We start from the raw sequence: 17,992 nt of genomic DNA on the forward strand, positions 1-17,992 counted from the left end.
CTTAGAAGGTTTCCCCCAAGGTTCGATGAGTTCCTCTCAACCCCACTAAAATCAATGCTTGATGATGTATTCTGGCCTGCTGAACAGTCAGTGGATACCCAAGGTGTTATTTAGGATAAAGATTTGGGTTGGTTCCTGAAATATGTAGATTTTCCAGAGCCTCTTTCTACAGTTGCACTCTATCGAACCATGCCAGAAAGTAGCTGCTTAAGGCAGTTTTTCATTTTTAAGTCAGAATGCACATATATACTACCTACATTTTTTACATTTTGTACAGGTCAGCTCTCCAACCTTTGGCATTTCCTTCAGGAGACCTGTATATCTACAGGTCTTAAGCTGTCCCCAGAACTATAGAAAGAGGCCCAGACTACACCTTTTTTGGTCCTCTGTTTACTTGGATAAGACACCAGAATTCAGTTGTTGCTTGAATTGTATCACATCAAGCATGCACATGTTCCAGACTACAAATGGTCAGCCCCAGAAGTGGGCATACAGCTGTAACAGCAGCATGTGATACATCTTTAGGCTACTGTTCAGGCCAGGAAGACTAGACCATAGTCTCCAGAAAAGTCCCCCTTTCTGTGCCTTCTTAGGGCAACCATCAGGTCAACTGTTTACCTGATCACCTGTAGTTTCTGTGTTAAGAAGCAGCTGTGGAAGTTTCTTTCTCCTTGTAGAACAATGGAACACCATCAGATTGGATATGTGAGTGTTTCAGCTAGCAGAGCGAGGTCAGTCTTTGGACTTTTAATCCGTCTTTTCAGACTGCCTACATAGATTCCATTCCTTTGGAGCACAGCTGCTTACCCTAATCCAACATGTCCTTATCCTCCATTAGCAAAAACATATACCATGCCTCATCCTTAGGTTTTTCTTTTCAAAATTGTCCTGCTGCCAAGGTTTCTAAGGGACCGAGCTTTGTTTTTCCAGCATTCAAGTATATTTCCTCTAGAAGTAGCAGACTCATTGTTGACAGGCAGCTAGATACATGGTTCTTTAAATCATACTGTAAAGAACTGAATTACATTAGTAAGCATGCTAGGATCAGCCCATCATAACTTCATTAGCTTGGAGTTAATGACAGATGCCATCATAATCTGAGTGCCTCATTGCAAACATGTTTTTGTTTAATCACATAATTTTCTGTATTCTTCTACCCATAATGTATATAGCATCAAGGATGTTGAAAGTCTTCCTCATATCTACAGACTGACATCTCCTCTACACAGTATTAATCTCTGAGGTTGTATCTAGATGATAATAATTAGTGTTTACTTCATTATGTCATACTCAGAAATGCACAGTGGTAGAAGGATAACAGTGAAAGTTAGGGAGGTTTCTTAGTTTTAGTATTTCCTCACACTTTACATCAGAAACAATAATGAGGAAGTAGTTATTGAGTTTGCCCCTCTTTGATATGTAAAACCTGTGGAAAGATGAGCGTTTATATGACTGTAAGCCTCAAAAGTGACAATTCTGTTTAATAATGTTAGCATTTTCCAGTGAATGAGTACTGAACTGGATTACCAAATAATGTGTGCCAGGTGTGACAGTTTTGAAGACGACATCACAATGCTAAGTTAATGTGAAAACCCTTTTTCAGCAACATGTTTGTACTTCCTGTGCATATTTTTCTGTTGCAGTAGAATGAGTATTTGGGAGTCATTACTGAATAAGAACTGTTAGTGAAGATGTTAAATGAGATCTTTTTGTTGGTACTGATTAAACCAGTTTATTCTCCCTCCCTTTTTGTTGTGGTCAGAGCCATCCCTAGCTGGTCGCCAGTCCCTACTTACTGGCAGCTGTAGCTCCCTTTCTTTGCATCCCAGCCATACGTCAACATTCAAACATCACTACATCCCTTACTATAAAGGTAAGGTGTGCAAATGCCAGGTGTGCTTTCCATTCAGTCGTATGTTCAGTGTCGAGGCATGGCTTCTTTGTGGATCGGGTTCATCATAAATGTTTTCCATTTTTGGAGCAGTGACCTGAAGCAGTTGTGTCACTAATTATCCTTTGTGTACAGAGCAGCTGGCGTGATCTGAGATTTTGTGCAAAATTTATAACTGTGTATGTGCAAGTGACAGTTATTTGTACAGGATGGAGATGTCTTTGTACCTGCATGGTGTTTTCAGGTAACATGCATGTCTGATGTGTTTTGCCTTTTTTGTTCGGTGTCCAAAGAGGTATTTTTTCTTAAATAAAAAATCTACAAACCAGAGGAACTGAAATCGATATTTTTTTAATTTAACTTGAATTAATTTTTTAGATACATGGGTGATTCTCTGTATAATTTTTCTTATCTTCTTTTGAACAGCATTCAAAATATTATGGTGCAAAACTGTAGTTATTTTATATATGCATTAAAGAAGTCATAGTCTTAGGAACTTGAGTAAGTGAAAATATCTGATGCCAAACTCATAATCATAGTTTCTTACAATGTGTGACATGTGGAGTACATTTATTTGTACATGCAGAACTATTCATATTCCAGCCTTCACTTCACTCTGCTTTTTATGTGAATTTTTGATCTCCACTTTCCAAACACATAAGTTCACTGTAATTGGAGAGGCAGTCATATGTCCTGTATTCTGCAGTTGGTGACCTGATCATACTTCTTTAAAATACCTGGGGGAGTTTTAGCTTTTTCTAGTGTACTGCACATTAAGTACTTTACATTAAAACAAGATTTTAGGAGTTCAGATTGTATGACAGCTTTAAAAGCTGTCTGATGTCTTGTGCTAATTCACAAACAGCAGTCAAAAATCACAATGCTCATCTAATCAATCTGTTGTACACTTTGCCATACTTTTCTTAGTGTAGCAGTGCAAAGAGCTGCACTTTCTTAGTGTAGCAGTGCAAAGAACTGCACAGCTTCAAAGCTAACTGTAGCTTTCTGGTACAGTTATGTGGGGACTGCTGTCTGTGTTGTGTGCCACACTGAACCTCAGTATAACAAGCACATGAAACTTTCCATAACAAGAATTAACATTTTTTTCCTTAATTTTTGACCATAATCAGTGTGGTATATGTAAAACATAGATGGTGGTGGGGTGGGGGGCTGCTACTTGTGTAACCCAGAAATAGGAATATAAACTTCTGAAGTCACAGGATACCAAAATGACAAAACTGAATGCCACAATGATTCATATACAAACCAAAACAGAACATTCACCCTTTTCAGAAAGAGCAAGCTCCTTCACTGCACCACAGGAGGGGACTGTTTCCACCAAAAGTCCTCTGCTGTTATATTCATAAACCAAGGTTTCTCAGTCTCTGTGGAAAGAAGAGAAATATGTGTGGTTGGAAAGCAATGTATTTCACCTTCCTGAAAGTAGTGTAGCCTTGAAGCTCATAGGTTCATAGGTGGGAATATAAAAGAAGTGCAGATTGAGAGAATTGCCCTTCTTCCCACATAGACAGTGCTGAAAGCTTTCCTGCTCTAAATCATACAGAGTCACAAGTGTAACAATATGATAACTGTTTCAGTACCGATGAATATCAGTATTCTAATTTTAACATTCTGTGTTTTAATTGAAGTGCTATTGGTCAAAAAATGTGAACTTTATCTGTGTGTGTGTGTGTGTGTGTGTGTGTTGCCGCCCATTCACAGGCATGAGCTTGCTCGCAGAGACTACATTTGTTCACAAGCTCAGTGACTTTTGTTCATAGGTTCATAGGTTCATAGGTTCATACTAGGCTATCTGCCCGAGGGCATTTACAAGCCTAGCCCATAGTTTTGTGGCTTACGCCACCCCTTTAGTATGGGGAACTATACCCATTATTTTGCTGTGCCTCTGTCGAGCAGTGACACTGAGGTAATCCCTGGGGTATATCTGCGATCTCCCATCCATTGGTCAAGATTTCTCTTGTGGTTAAAAGATGCTTAAACTCCTTTTTTTCTGTGGTGAAATTGTGTTTATTTTACTTTCTGGGGCCGGAGAAAGTGTTTAAACTGCTTTTACTGTAATTTATGTGGGGAAAAAAACTTTTTTGTGAATTTTTTGTTTTACCAACTATTGCTGCTAAGCTTTATCAACTATTGCTGCTAAGCTTCCCCAGAAAACAAGCACATTTTTCAGCCTACCCATAAAACAAAGTACTGGTGCCTTAATCAGACCTTCTACCACTTACAAAAAGATAAAGTTGTCTAAGTAGCCTTTGCCATCACAGCAAGCTGGTAATTTGTCATAGCCACAGATGGGTGTCACTGCTCTGACCAAAGCTTGTTCCTCAAATGACTTATCTTTTTCGTAGATTCATAGATTGCTACTAGGCCAGGGAGGCCTTTCTAAGCCTAAGTTTTCCTGAAAGAATAATGGTGTCCTGTATCCAAACTGGACATTGAGGGCCAGGCATTTATAAGCTACCTCCGTCCATTAGGCCATTGTAAATTTCTTGTTCCCCATCCACTGGTCTATGTTGCATATAAACTGGGTAATAGATCAAATGAGCTTCAGCTGGAGGCCTGTTCCATAGGAGATACAGTCTCTAAGACACATCTTTCTCTACAGCATATTCTGTTTAAGTCACAGACAAAATTCAGGTCTCTAGACCTTGTATTTCTAGTACTGTCTGACTTACGAATATGCAGGAGATTCATAAGTGTGGGGTTTGCAGATGCCTTGTAAGCCAGGCATAGATCACCTGTCAGCAATTTATAGGAGACTAAGTAGAGAGAAAGGGCTTTAAAGCACTCTGCATGAAGTAGGTTTGTTATACCATGTATTATTTTTGTAAAAAAACTCTGAGGTCACTCTGGTTGCTGCATATGCCTGGTTAGGTAGGTATCGAAGTGAGCATTGTACTCCATGATTGATCTGATAAGGACAGAGTACAGTGGGATAATGGCATGTTTGTACCTAGATGCCATGCTCTTACTTATAAATTGTGCAACATAAAAGGATTTCCTCACCATTGTGGTCAAAGGTAAGGCTACTGTCTATCTGTGTACCCAGATCCCTGGACACTGGGTCAACTCTTAGGGGCGTATTATCAACATGGTAATTGATAGGGATGGCTGACTTCCCAAAGGATGGAGTTATGCATTTTTTAGCATTTAATTTAAGTCCATGAATTTGGCAGCATTTGTTAGTCAGAGATAGGCCTTCTTGAAGAATCCTAGTGTTTGCAGAGGAGTCATTGATAACCCCCAGCTGGCAATCATCTGCAAACTTAGTCAGCCATAAGTCTTCAGCATTTGTTTCCATTTCAGAGAAATTGATGCCAAAAAGGAGCATGCCCAGTACCGAGCCCTGGGGGCTCTGCTAGTGACTGGCCTCTTGTTAGAAGTGGCCTCACCTATTTTGACCTCTTGGACCATATCAGTGAGCAAGCTGGCTATCCAGTGGGTGAAAAAAGGATTTATACCTACATTAGTGAGCTTGTCTGTAATACTTGAATGGGGTATTGTATCAAAAGTCTTTTTCTTCTGTTTCCTCTGGTGTTGACTATGCAACCAGCATGGAGTGGGGTTAGTCACATCCTTTATGGCTGTTGCAGTCTTCTCAGTGGGCAAGGGAGAGACAATCTTGTCAGTTATGTAAGATTGGGTAGGAGCGAACTCCTGCTTAGCCAGAATGTATTGCCCTGGGGAAGCTGCTGCTGGCAATATTGGTTCTGTTTGCCCTAAATTTTCCTGTCAAAAAGAGACAGAAAACTAAACATTTAACTTCTCCTGTGTCAATGTCTCTCTACAGGAGTAATTTACTGGGTTTGTTTCAGGGTGTAAAACAGGTTATTGACTCTTCTTGTAAGATAGTTTCTGGTAAAAGAAAAAAAGGATTCCTCTTTCCATGAAGAGATTCAAGAAATGGAATTTTTAGGGGAATGTGAAGTGTCAAATGCAGTATTTTTCTCCAAAGCTTTCTGATTTTGATTCTGAGGAGAGTGCATATCCAAGTCTACATGTGAGAGATTCTCTTTCTCTTTGACTATTTCCAGGACAAACCATTGTTTTCAGTGGGGGAACACAGACGTTTCTCAGTCCATTAGAATATACCATGATTTGCTACAACTGGAATTTCCAGAACCCTCAGCCATCCCCACAGTGCTCTCAGCATTGGAGGATGCATTTCTCATAGCCTGTGGTTTCCCTGACAACCGTCCTGCTGGCCTTAAGAATGTACAAAGTCAGTATGACTTGAAAGTTTTTATGCAATAATCTCAGACCTGACCCAGCAAATATAACTTTAATTAATTCAACTTCTGCCAAGCATTTCATTGAATGTCTGCAGAGGGATCTCTCCAAGAAAGGTGAAGGGAGCTGTGAATTGACTGGATCCAGAAGGAGGGGAGCTGTTTAGATCTAGAGTGATTTAGACTTAGAAGCAGTTGGATCCAGGCTGGCTGGATCCAATTTTTTAAACATTTTAGTTGACAGCTCTGATGAAGGAGCCAAAGAGGATGTGCGATCCAGTGACGTCTCGTGAGAGTCTTTATCTTTGGGAGCCGCATATGGCTTTACAGGGGGTTTGAGCCCCAGCTTTGGAAGAAAAAGAACTAGAAGGGAGAAAGCCCTTCAACACCAGCTTGTTTCTCAGATTAGTAAGAGCTCTGGAATTGAAGCCAGAGCAAACAGAGCAATTTGCATCTAAATGACTGGGTCTCAAACAATATATGCATGCCCTGTGGGCATCCAAGTTTGGGATTTTATGCCCACAGATGATACATTTTTTAAAACTGGTAGGGTTGCCAGCCATGCTGGTCTAAGCTAATTCCACAAAAAAGAATTATCAGAAAAATTATTAACTTAAAACTATATTTAAGGAAGATGGCAGTAAAAGAGAAGAACAACTACCAACAATGGTAGTGTAAGGAATAATGCAACGAGTAAGAAGAAATTTAAATAATTACGTACCAACAATAGTACTAGAGAGAAGTACTGAGACAAATGGTACTAGTTAAAGGAAAACAACAGCTAGAGAGACTAGAAAAAAGCAAGGGAGATAGGAGAATGTGAAAATAAAGTAAAGGTTAAAATTGTTTAAAGTATTATAAAGTAAACTCGTGGCTGTTTTTGAAAACAACTCCCAAAGCTCGAGAGTAACAGGATCCATGTCTGAAGTTGAATTGTGGCAAATGAGATCTGAGGTGTGTTAAGTTGCTGGGGCATTATGGGTAGAGAAAGGAGCTTGAGAGTTTTGTATCTGAGGATCTGGTAGAAGCAGCCAAGTCATATCTGAGCTTTGGATCCAAACCCAGCAGTTGAGGAGTAAATGAAAAGGACAGCATGTATTAGGTTTAACCATGCCAGCTGGCTAAGAAGTAGCATTTTCAGTGCTGCTGTAAGCCTGCACATTGGCTCCTTTCCAGATCAACTAAAACATCAGCTTTGCCTAACATTTAATTTTTACCTCAAGCAGGCACCTTCATTTTGATAGAATTATAGTAGTCCAGTACTCCCTGGATCATGTAGGCATTATGTAAATGCTTACTGTACCATGTTGAAGTATATTGCTGGGGCTGTTTGAACTCACGTGGTAAGCATATATCATAACTGAATTACAAAAGAAGCAGTAGTATTAACAACTAGAGAATTAAGTGGTAAATTCTTTATATTTTAATACTTGCCAGTCTATCTGAACAACCAACAATAGACTTGTATTTTGTTTCCCCACACTACACGTGTGCAGACTGTTTGTCTCTGTCTGTGTTTGCATCTCTGCCTGCTTTTCTCCACTCCTCCTCAAATTCCTCAGTGACGCCCTGGAATATCTAATTTAAACTTTCTAATCTTTTCCGACAACACACCCTTTCCAAACCTCACACTAAAGTAAAGTTACATATTTTATATAAAAGACAAATAACCTCAGCCATTCCCACTACATGTACTCTAACAACCACTTGTAAAATAAACTATTCTCATGTACCATAATACTTTTACTCTAGCTATGCAATTCTCTCACCCTATTAAATCAGACACTTTAAACAGAAAACTAACTTACCTACTCCATACACTGCAGCATTTGGATATCCCCACTCCACTAATCCAGTTTAACATCTTCCAAATTACTTGCACTTCATCATGCTAAACTATAAATCATATAGTCCATTCCTCTTTACTCCTCACAAGTAAAATTGTCATTATATCCCCTCCATTTCAAACTTCAATTGCCCCTCCTTTAAAAAAGCTAACTCTTCTTATTAAACCACCTCCTTAATTATTTTATATTTTCCTTGTAGTTTTTACAGTGATCCACCTAATACTTCTTATTGCCATCAGTTTACAGTTATTCATTTTATCTTCCTATCGTCCACTCAGCTCACAGCATGTAAACTCTACTTGTACCATGTTGCTCCTTTTCCTCAATTTCTCCAGATCTTTGCATCATCTTTCTACATCTCATTCATCCCAGACACAGAAGTAAAAAGCCAATTACCCATCTCTGCCTCTTACCCCATTGATGTCTGAAAGTCTTACTTTTATACATTTTTACCTTGCAAACACACATTGCTGTTAGTAAGTGGGGATAGTCATCCTAACCCCAAGTCCCTACTTTCAAACTAACACTATTGTTCTTCCATCCCCATCATCAAAATGAGACACTTTTAGCAATCTCTCTTCTAACTCTTCTCATATTCATGCTCTTAAATTCCTATTGGTAAATATTCGTTGTACCTCCAGTAAAACTGATTTATTTCATAACTGGACTGAAACCTGGCTAAAATTGTTATTATCTAATGTAAAACTCCAGTCTCTGGGTCCCTCCATCTATATTGCCAGAATAAAAGAGCTGAAACCATGGCAATTATATACTAAAATATTTTAGAAATGCACCTATACCCTACAAATATTCCTCATTTCTGAAATGCAAAACTGGTCATGTCTCTCCTACGGATTAACACACATAAAAACATAATGTGCATGTTAGCACTCTGTATTCCTCACAGCCAAAATGTTATGTACTTAAGAGATTCTCCGATGGATCTCTACCAACATATCCTATGAAGCAATCATCTTGTAATCTCTCCACCAACAATACTACTGACCCTCCCCCTCTTTTTCCAACTTATTTATTTATTCATTTATTTAAGTTCTCACAGCTAATCTCCACTATTTTTGATTGAATCTTAATAAACAATGATATCATAGTCTAATATGGCACTTTGCAAGTCTTAAGTTTAGTAATGGGAGATGTCAACTGTCCTTCCATCAACTGGTCAATGTGCACAAGTACAAACATGCTTACCCTGTGGTTCCTGGACTTTTGTCAGTACAAGTGCCCTGGAACAGCTAGTCTGTGGCCCCACAAGGGGCTTAAATGTCCTAGACTTAGTACTCACCAACATGGGGGGGGGTCACTGCACTGTCCTCTGTGTGTTACCCTCCTTCATAAGGTCAGACCATAAATCTGTCTCGTTCAAAGTAGTCATCAGACCTGACACCCCACAGGAGCAAAAAAAACTGAAAACTTTCTCCAAACCTACTAGGCGATGGTTTAAAAACTTTTAACCCCCCCTGCTAACACAGCCAACAAGGACTGCTGTGCAGAGGAGTACAAAAATGCCCTGTATAACCACCTAAACATCTATACAGACTTAGCTGTACCTGACCAGATCAAAACTGAGTCCCCCAGCAATAACAGGGCACCCTGGTGGACCTCATGTATAAATAGGCTTTATAACAAAAGGAAGAAACTAATGTCTAAGAATAGAGGGAACTTACTCAGCAGAAGAAGAATACCCCCCACAGCTTGAACAAGCAAATCTGATATCTTGTAAAATCCTCTAAAGCTAGTTACAAAACTAAATTAACATCACTAGCTAAGGATAATCATAGGCATTCTTTAGCTATGTCCAAAATTTAAAAGGGAATGCCCAGCTATGTGCCAAACATTTAGTGGACGATATCTGTCATATTGAACCTGAGGAAATTGCCAACCTACTAGTTGACAGATTTGGTACAAACCTTACCCCCCCTGTCCCAGCCAACCATACCCCAAAGCATACCTGACACAAGTCCTCTACCTAGTGTCTCCAAAAAGCAGGTCATATCCATGCTCTCCAAGGCCACACACACGGCCTCTGTGGGACCAGGTAACATCCCAAGCTGCTTAATAAATCTAAAACAAAACCTAGTGGAACCACTTGCCACTGTCTTTAACCTTACTTGGCACTGAGCATGAACACTGGCTTTGTTCAAGCAGAGTGGAGAACAGCAACATTAATCCCCTTGCACAAAGATGGTCCATCATCTGACCTTAGGAACTATATACCAAAAAGCCTAATCAGCCTTATCTGCAAAGCCATGGAAAGAATCATCATGAACCTTATCAGAAGGACATAGGTGGCCTTCAGACTCTTGACCATCCCCATTTTGGCATATCTCTCAACTGTCCAGATTTTCGCAGAATGTCCAGATTTTTTACTCAAAATTTTGGTCTATTCATCATAAAATGTTTGCTTTTCTGGCAAATCACTGGGATGATCTGTGGAATAAAATTAGTAAATAATGTCATACATTTGAGTTTCAGACTTCATATCCTTTAGAACATTCATTTTAATACATACCCTCTTATTCTAGCAACTTTCTGAGTTTATAAGAGCAATATTTAAAATGTGTCCCTATTTTTGGGCCTTTGTACCCCTGTTATGTTAGGCTTTGTACAGATTTCTTGGGTTAAGAGGTTGAGAGAGAAGTATGTTAATGGTAGATCATGCTTATTGAACCTGATGGACTTCTTCTAGAATGCCAGCAAAGCCCTGGATGAAGGCAAAACAGTACATACTGCCTATCTTGACTTAGCCAAGGATTTTGACACAATCCCCCATTCCGGTATCATTGAGAAATTCTTCCAGCTGGGGATTAACCCATACATCACTAGATGGGTAGCTAACTGGCTCACTGACAGAATGCATACTGTCAAAGTTGCTAATTCCACCTCTACCAGTGGCGTACCACAAGGATCTGTGCTGGGCTCTCTACTGTTTGGAATCTATATCTCAGAAGTCCAGGTAAAAGTAGATAGCCTGTGGCTTAACAAGTTTGCTGATGATTGCAAATTGGGCACAATCACTGAGTCCCCAAACGATCATTAGCGGACCGGAGTTCCGCTGTGGCAACCCCTAACTGGGAAAAGCCGAAAGACACAAACACAAACAAACAAACTGAGTCCCCAAATGATGTTAACATATTACAAAAGGGGCTAACATAGACAAATGATTGGAGCCAAGGCTACGGACTAAAACTAAATGCAAAAAAGTACATTATTATCCCCTTTGGCAAAGAAAAAGTCACAGCAAATTGCAATTTTGACATCACCCCCTAAGATAAAATCCAATGGTGTGAAGTTTGGGAACACAAGTTGATAGTAGTCTAAACTGTGATCAGCATGTGTCCACAGTGGTAAGGAAAGCCTACTACTTTCCATAGCTCATAAGTAAGGGTATCTCATCCAAGACTAGGGAAGTTATAACTCCTCTGTACTCGACCCTCATCAGACCGCTGCTAGAGTACAATGCTCCCTTTTGCATGTACCTCACCAGACACCTGCAGCAGCTGGAGAGACCATAGAGATTTCTCAGTACCTCACAAGACATCTACAACAACTGGAAAGGCCGCAGAAATACCTCACAAAGAGGATTACCCGCCTCAGACAGATGCCCTATGCAGACCTTCTCAAAAAACTCCAGCTTTACTCCATCGCATATCGCCTACTCAGAGTTGATCTCTGCCTAATATAGAAAGCTATGTCAAACCCAGAGCTGTTGGGCATGCACCACTTAAAGAAATCCCAATCCTTCCGAGCTAAATGCTCTAGGGACCTAAACCTTGTCACCACAATAAACAGAACATGCTGGAGAGATAAATTCCTGTCCCAGAGACATCCCATACTCTGGAACAAACTACCTATCTATATCAAACAAAGCTCCTCATTAGCGCTCTTCAAGAGAAATCTTGATGATTTGATGGGAAATAGGAAATTCACCCCACGGATCACCTCTGGGGCTCTGCTCGACAGGGGCATAGGAAAATAATTTTCTTAGGTGGCAAAAGCGAGGGTACCTTTTTGGCTAGGCTCATATAGGCCCTAGGGCCATAGCATAGTACCTACCTATGAACCTATGTGTTTTTTGACTCGCAGCTTTTGGTAACACAAAAGAGTTTTACAAGCGCATGCACACACGTGCACGCACACACAGAGACACACACACACACACACACACACACACACACACACACACACACACACACACACACACACACACACACACACACAGACAAGGGAGATATTATGCCAAATATGCATAATGGTCAGGGGCTAGGCTACATAGATTATAATGTGGTATTGCATGGCAGCTAGGTATTTGTAATGGAATACGTCTCACTTACTATTTTTTTTTTTTTTTATCCTGCTTCTATATTATCGAGTAGACCAGAACATTCTCTGGCCTTCTCCCAATCTGATAAACAGAAAACTAAGACATTGGCAGTTAGTGACTTGTTCATCTTTATGTCCACCTATGTAAATGCTCCAGTGTAATAGGCTGGTATAGTCTGTCATTACTTATGCAAGTTATTTACAGAGTAGGCTCCTTTTCAGTGTGGCTTTGATCTGCACTAAGGTGTTTCTTACAATGAATGGATGGATTTATGGGCCAGATTAATGAATGCCTAGACTATGTGTGCTGTTTCTGCATTCAAGAACGTCCCCTACCATATGCTGTCTGTTCACTCAGAAAGATTACACTAAGTGTAAACATAGTTTACATTTTCTGGTAACCTTTATGAATCTTCCTCGATATTTAAGGCTGCAAGAAAATCAGCAGGAAAAATAAATTTAGGAGGAAGAAGGTGGGAGTTATGCTTATGTTTTCTATTCACTCACAACAGCGTACACTTGGTGTAAACATTCATAAACCTGGCTGGATGACTTGTACACATACACACACATGCATACCAAGACACAGTGTATCTATATCTTCTTGAAATGTGTATTTTCAAATGCTAAGCTACATACTCAAGGAATCCTTCAGTGAAATTTATTTGGCACAAATAAGTCTATAGAATTATGGAAGAAAATTCCTTCATCTGGCAGTTTCCTTTTTTTTTTACAAAAATGCATATAACCTCCTAACAATGGTTTGTTTTCAATAAGCTCACTAACACTTTATGTTTGCTAAGCTGATATTAGCTGTGCTGTATGCTTCCCTCTAACAGTAAACTGCTGCTTACCTTTCTGTGCCTTTTACATTTAATCCTGTGCAACCTTTTTACCTTATGGGGACAGCAAATTGTCTAGTCTACCCAGCACTTTTCCTGACATATTATTGGCAACGTTATTGAGTTCTGTTGACTTGATAATCCAAGAAAACTTATAGTGCACCAAAACAAGTCTAAAGTAACAGATCTATTATGCATTTGGAGTATTTCAAAATAGATATTTAGTTCTATACTTAAAAGATTGTTACATATGTGTAGCAATTGTAGTCTGCAAGTTATATTTTGGATTAACAAGTCATGAACAAGTTATGCGTTTCTGCTTAAAATACTATTTTCTGCTTTCCATTTTCTTTTATCTACTTTCTTTGCTCTTCCCACCCTGAGGCAGCGAAAGTGGTCGAAGCACCCCAAGCTTATCCATGTATTCAGACAGCAAATCTTCATCATCTACCTACCTACAGGCTCCCAGGCATTTCCATGTTCCAGGTAGGAACATACAAGCATGGCTATCTACAGTCAGCCACTTGTTTCTGTTTAAGCTTCTTTGAATTAGCATGAAGTGCTATGAATTATATATATTTATATATATATATATATATATATATATGAGCATTTGGTCTTCACAGACGGAGAAACAAGGAGATGATTTGAAATGATGCTTATGGGCAAAGGTATGAAAAAAGGGAATGCTTTGTTTGCTAACTTTTTTATAAAGACTTTTATTTTACAAGTTACATGACAGAAATGGGATCTTATTTTTTAAATAATGTCAACTTTATCAGAGTGGAAAACCTCATAGAATGCACTAACAGCTAAGTGTTATATATATGTTATCACTGTTTATAGCCTTGTAGAGTTACTTAACCAAAGTCTCACTATACACTCATGAAAATCTGTATTTTTGAATTTTTCTATTAATTAACATCACATCTGTTGAGGGACAGCGTATATTTACTGATTTGTGTGTACAGAAATTCATCCCTCCTGAAATACAGTCATGCAAATACGGAAAATTGAGAGAGGCTGGTCAGATGTGAAACACCTTAATTATCTGATTTATTCAGGGCAGTGCCTTACACCTTAAAGGGGTTATTTTAATTTTTTTTCCAATGATGATGATACGAGTTCCATTTCCTGCAGAACTCCTCTTACCGCAGTTCACAGTACAAATAAAGAAGTACCATTCCTGATTTGTTTTCAATAAGGAAATTTGCTTTAAGTTGATAGTTCTATAATTAGTGACATTCGTGGCTGTTCAAGCCTTGGCTGTACTGTATTACTTTGAAATGAGGATACGCAGTTATTTTTTTTTATCTAGGAGTACAGAAGGCTACAGTGCACCTTTGTAGTTTGTTATATTCGGCATTCAACATTTTCTGCTTCTTAGTATTTTGATAGCACAAGCAAACAGTCACCCTTTGCAGAGCAGAATGAATGCAGTAATCTTAAGGAATGCACGTGTAAGCAAAGATGAAGCATATGTGATCACGATTAACACTGTGTTATATGTGTTTCCTTCAGTCTGTGATTGTATATTATTGGGTGTACTGCTTGTTTCTCTTTTCAGCTGTAATTGTGCAGATGTATATTATGGTCCTTGCAAATGTGATCACATAATTATGGTTTAAAATTGCATTGGAGTCAGAAAGGCAAATACTTAAAGACATACGAAAAATTGCCATCTGTACAAGAATTACCTACAGCAGGTTTTGAATCATGCTTAATTTACTAGTTTGTATATACCAAGATTTACTGATGTATCTTCCTTTACTGTTTTCTATTCTTCAGAAAATGGAACAGCAGAAAACATTTACAGAAGACCGCCTATCTACAAGCAACAAGGTATAATTGTCAATGTTTTACTGAATGTATTGTTTTGCATGTGTCTTATGACATTTTTTTTATGCTCAGTTTAGTAACATGTCTTGAAATATTTATAATGAGTCATGGCAGTGTTATTGCTATTGTGTGCCTGGCACTAGAGTATGTAAATGTAATCATTCTTTTTATGCATAGGGTCAGTGACTTCAAGACAAACAGTACTATCAAACAGTAACAACTGCGAGGCCATCAACAAAAAATAGTTATGTTGTTAATGCCCACACAAAACATTCTCCAAAGCTACACAGGATCAAACAAATGTAATCAAAAATTAATGCCTTTGTCCAAAACAGGAAATTATGTTGATGTCATCAGAATTAAGTATACAACTGCAGCATCATTCATTATGTAATGAAACAATGCAGCCAGTTAAAAAAAGGTTACCAGGGGATGTAAATAAGGTAAGCAGTTTGTTGTAACCACTTCTGAATCAGTGACAGCCCTACCACAGTGTTGCAACATGAAGAGGTGGGTTATCTGTGTGACTGTGTTAAATGCTAATTAAGCATTCATGGGGAGAAGCATATGCCAATTAACAAAGTGCTGTCCCTCAGAACTACTGGTAGGAAGGCATTTATGCAGCTGAATGATTCTCTGAATGCCCACTCCTGGACACTTGTGTTAATGAACATGGATAAAAGGCCCTATTTAATCATCTCTTTGTAGAGTTTAATGGTTAGGGCGTGTGTGTGTGTGTGTGTGTGTGTGTGTGTGTGTGTGTGTGTGTGTGTGTGTGTGTGTGTGTGTGTGTGTGTGTCTGTATATGTGAGTATATTTGTGATTTTGTGTTTACTTAAGAATTTGCAGTATGGAGGGTTAGTGAGGAGGTAGATGTGTGCGTGTTTGTGTGTGTGTGTGTGTGTGTGTGTGTGTGTGTGTGTGTGTGTGTGTGTGTGTGTGTGTGTGTGTGTGTGTGTATACATGCAGTGAATGTGTGTGCGTGTGTACTCGTGCATGCATGCATGGATATGTGTAGAGGGTTGAGGTGACTGTCATACTTCCAGGCACACACACCCCTGGAATAATGAGCAAAGCCTGCAACATTGAGAGAAAGACATGGAATGGGGGGGCTGTCACTACCCAGTAGGAATAACTGTAAAGATTTGAGAAAGGGAAACACTAGCTACTTGGGATAACCTGTGTCTTCATGCCTTAACTGTACGTGCACATAATGTGGGATATGAGGAACCAACAGACACCAGGGAGAACTCTAACATGAATTAGGAGGAACCTGTAGACACCACGGAGAACTCTTACATCTCATGCCTTAATAGCACTTAACCATAATGGAAATTGGGGTGAATCACTTGACACCAGGGAGAACTCTGAAGATGTGCATCTGGGAGAGGGATCACTAGATACCAGGCATACTCTGTATAGTGTGCCTTAAAGTTGCTTAATTAAAAAAAAAGTGGTGTGGGCAACTACTAGACACCAAGGATATGTATAAGTAGTGTGGCTCCAAGGTACTAAAAGGGATTAGAGCCCTGTACCCACCCACTGAGGATATTAGTCTTCTGCACTGCTATTAGACCCCCAAGGATGTAGCGTAAAAAAGAAATAAGACATTAAGGAAAAAAAAGGTAAACTGTGAAGATGAGAAAAAAATCATTGAACCATGTACCCTTGCCACAGGAAACCTCAGCATTAAATTAACCCAGTGCTCTAATTGATAAGCGAGTGCAGCAGCATTCCTTGAACATATAATGGGGATCTTGGGCATTATTTAATGCTTGCAGCAGTTCTTGATGTACAAGGTAGAGGAACAGTAAGGAAACATTAAACATAAGTCTCAACTTTGTAGTGCAAGAAATCAGTAAAATAGCTCTCCACCATCTCTCCAAACCTCCCAACCACTACTGGTGTATCACAAGGCTCTGTTGTTAGTCCCATCCTGTTTAACATTCTCACAAACACCCCCACACATCCACAAAACAGGCCTCCCTAATACAGTATGCAGATGACTCCTCTCTCATTTGCACATCTGACAACATGGCACACCTCCAAAAATTGCTCAGGCAGCTTTAACAGCAACTGAAACATGGCTTTGTAACTTACAACTCATGCTCAACCCTAAAAAACACAAACTACTACTTTTTTCCTCAAATCCTTCTCCCATGAAAAACAAAATTTAAAATCTCCTCTCTTGATAATGCATCCATTGAAGTAATTTGACATAGCAAATTATTAGGGATGATAGTAGATGATAATCTTAAATTCGACCTGCATGTACAAAATTGCATAAGCAATACTCATCAAAAACTAGGGATGCTTTATAGAGCCAAAAAATGTTCTCACAAACACAATTAAAGCTACACTTGCCACTTCTTATCTCTTCTCCACACTTCATTATGTTGCTCCTGTCCTTACTAACCTTTAGGCATCACAAAACTCAAAACTTGAACAATGCTGTAACAAAGTTGCAGCAAATAGCCCTTTCAGAACCCACAACTGTATAGCACTTGTTGCATCTTTCGGCTTATCCCGGTTAGGAGTCATCACAGTGGAACTCCGGTCTGCTAATGTCTGGTAGTGGATTTTTATGTGCCGAGTTACCAGCCCTGACGCACAACCTTCAACTAAGGCATGCCCATTCACGCATGCCTCCACACAGAAGACGCTCTAGCTGAGAATCGAACGGGACAACGTATTGCTGTGAGGCGACAACGCTACCGCAGCACCACTACCACTGTATAGCACTAAAAAGCCTAAATTGCTTAGAGCAACCCCATCAACTAACATATACACAGATTCTTACCACCAATAAAATTATCCAGAACCCATTTTTTTTTCCAGGACTAAATAACATTTTACACAACTGTGTTCCTAGACAATCATTATGATAAAATGACCAAAAATTTCTGTCTGTCCATAAATCTATAAAATCTGCTGGGCATTGTCTGTAGTCATACCATTTTGCTAAGGCCTGGAACTCTCTATCTCTAT

At 39.3% G+C, this 17,992-nt stretch overlaps 1 protein-coding gene across 1 annotated transcript in view; it reads left to right on the forward strand.

The window, feature by feature from the left end:
- The window catches only part of ABLIM2 (actin binding LIM protein family member 2), a 2,642,076-nt gene that overhangs the window by 1,910,057 nt on the left and 714,027 nt on the right, over window positions 1-17,992 (forward strand). The window contains exons 13-15 of the mRNA XM_044062807.1: window positions 1,763-1,873; window positions 13,550-13,651; window positions 14,954-15,007. Coding sequence (XP_043918742.1) covers window positions 1,763-1,873; window positions 13,550-13,651; window positions 14,954-15,007 — 267 coding nt within the window. The remainder of the gene's footprint in view (window positions 1-1,762; window positions 1,874-13,549; window positions 13,652-14,953; window positions 15,008-17,992) is intronic.

This window comes from Protopterus annectens, chromosome 2.part1 (genome assembly GCF_019279795.1).
Source record: "Protopterus annectens isolate FY-2018-M chromosome 2.part1, PAN1.0, whole genome shotgun sequence".
Lineage (NCBI taxonomy): Eukaryota > Metazoa > Chordata > Ceratodontiformes > Protopteridae > Protopterus > Protopterus annectens.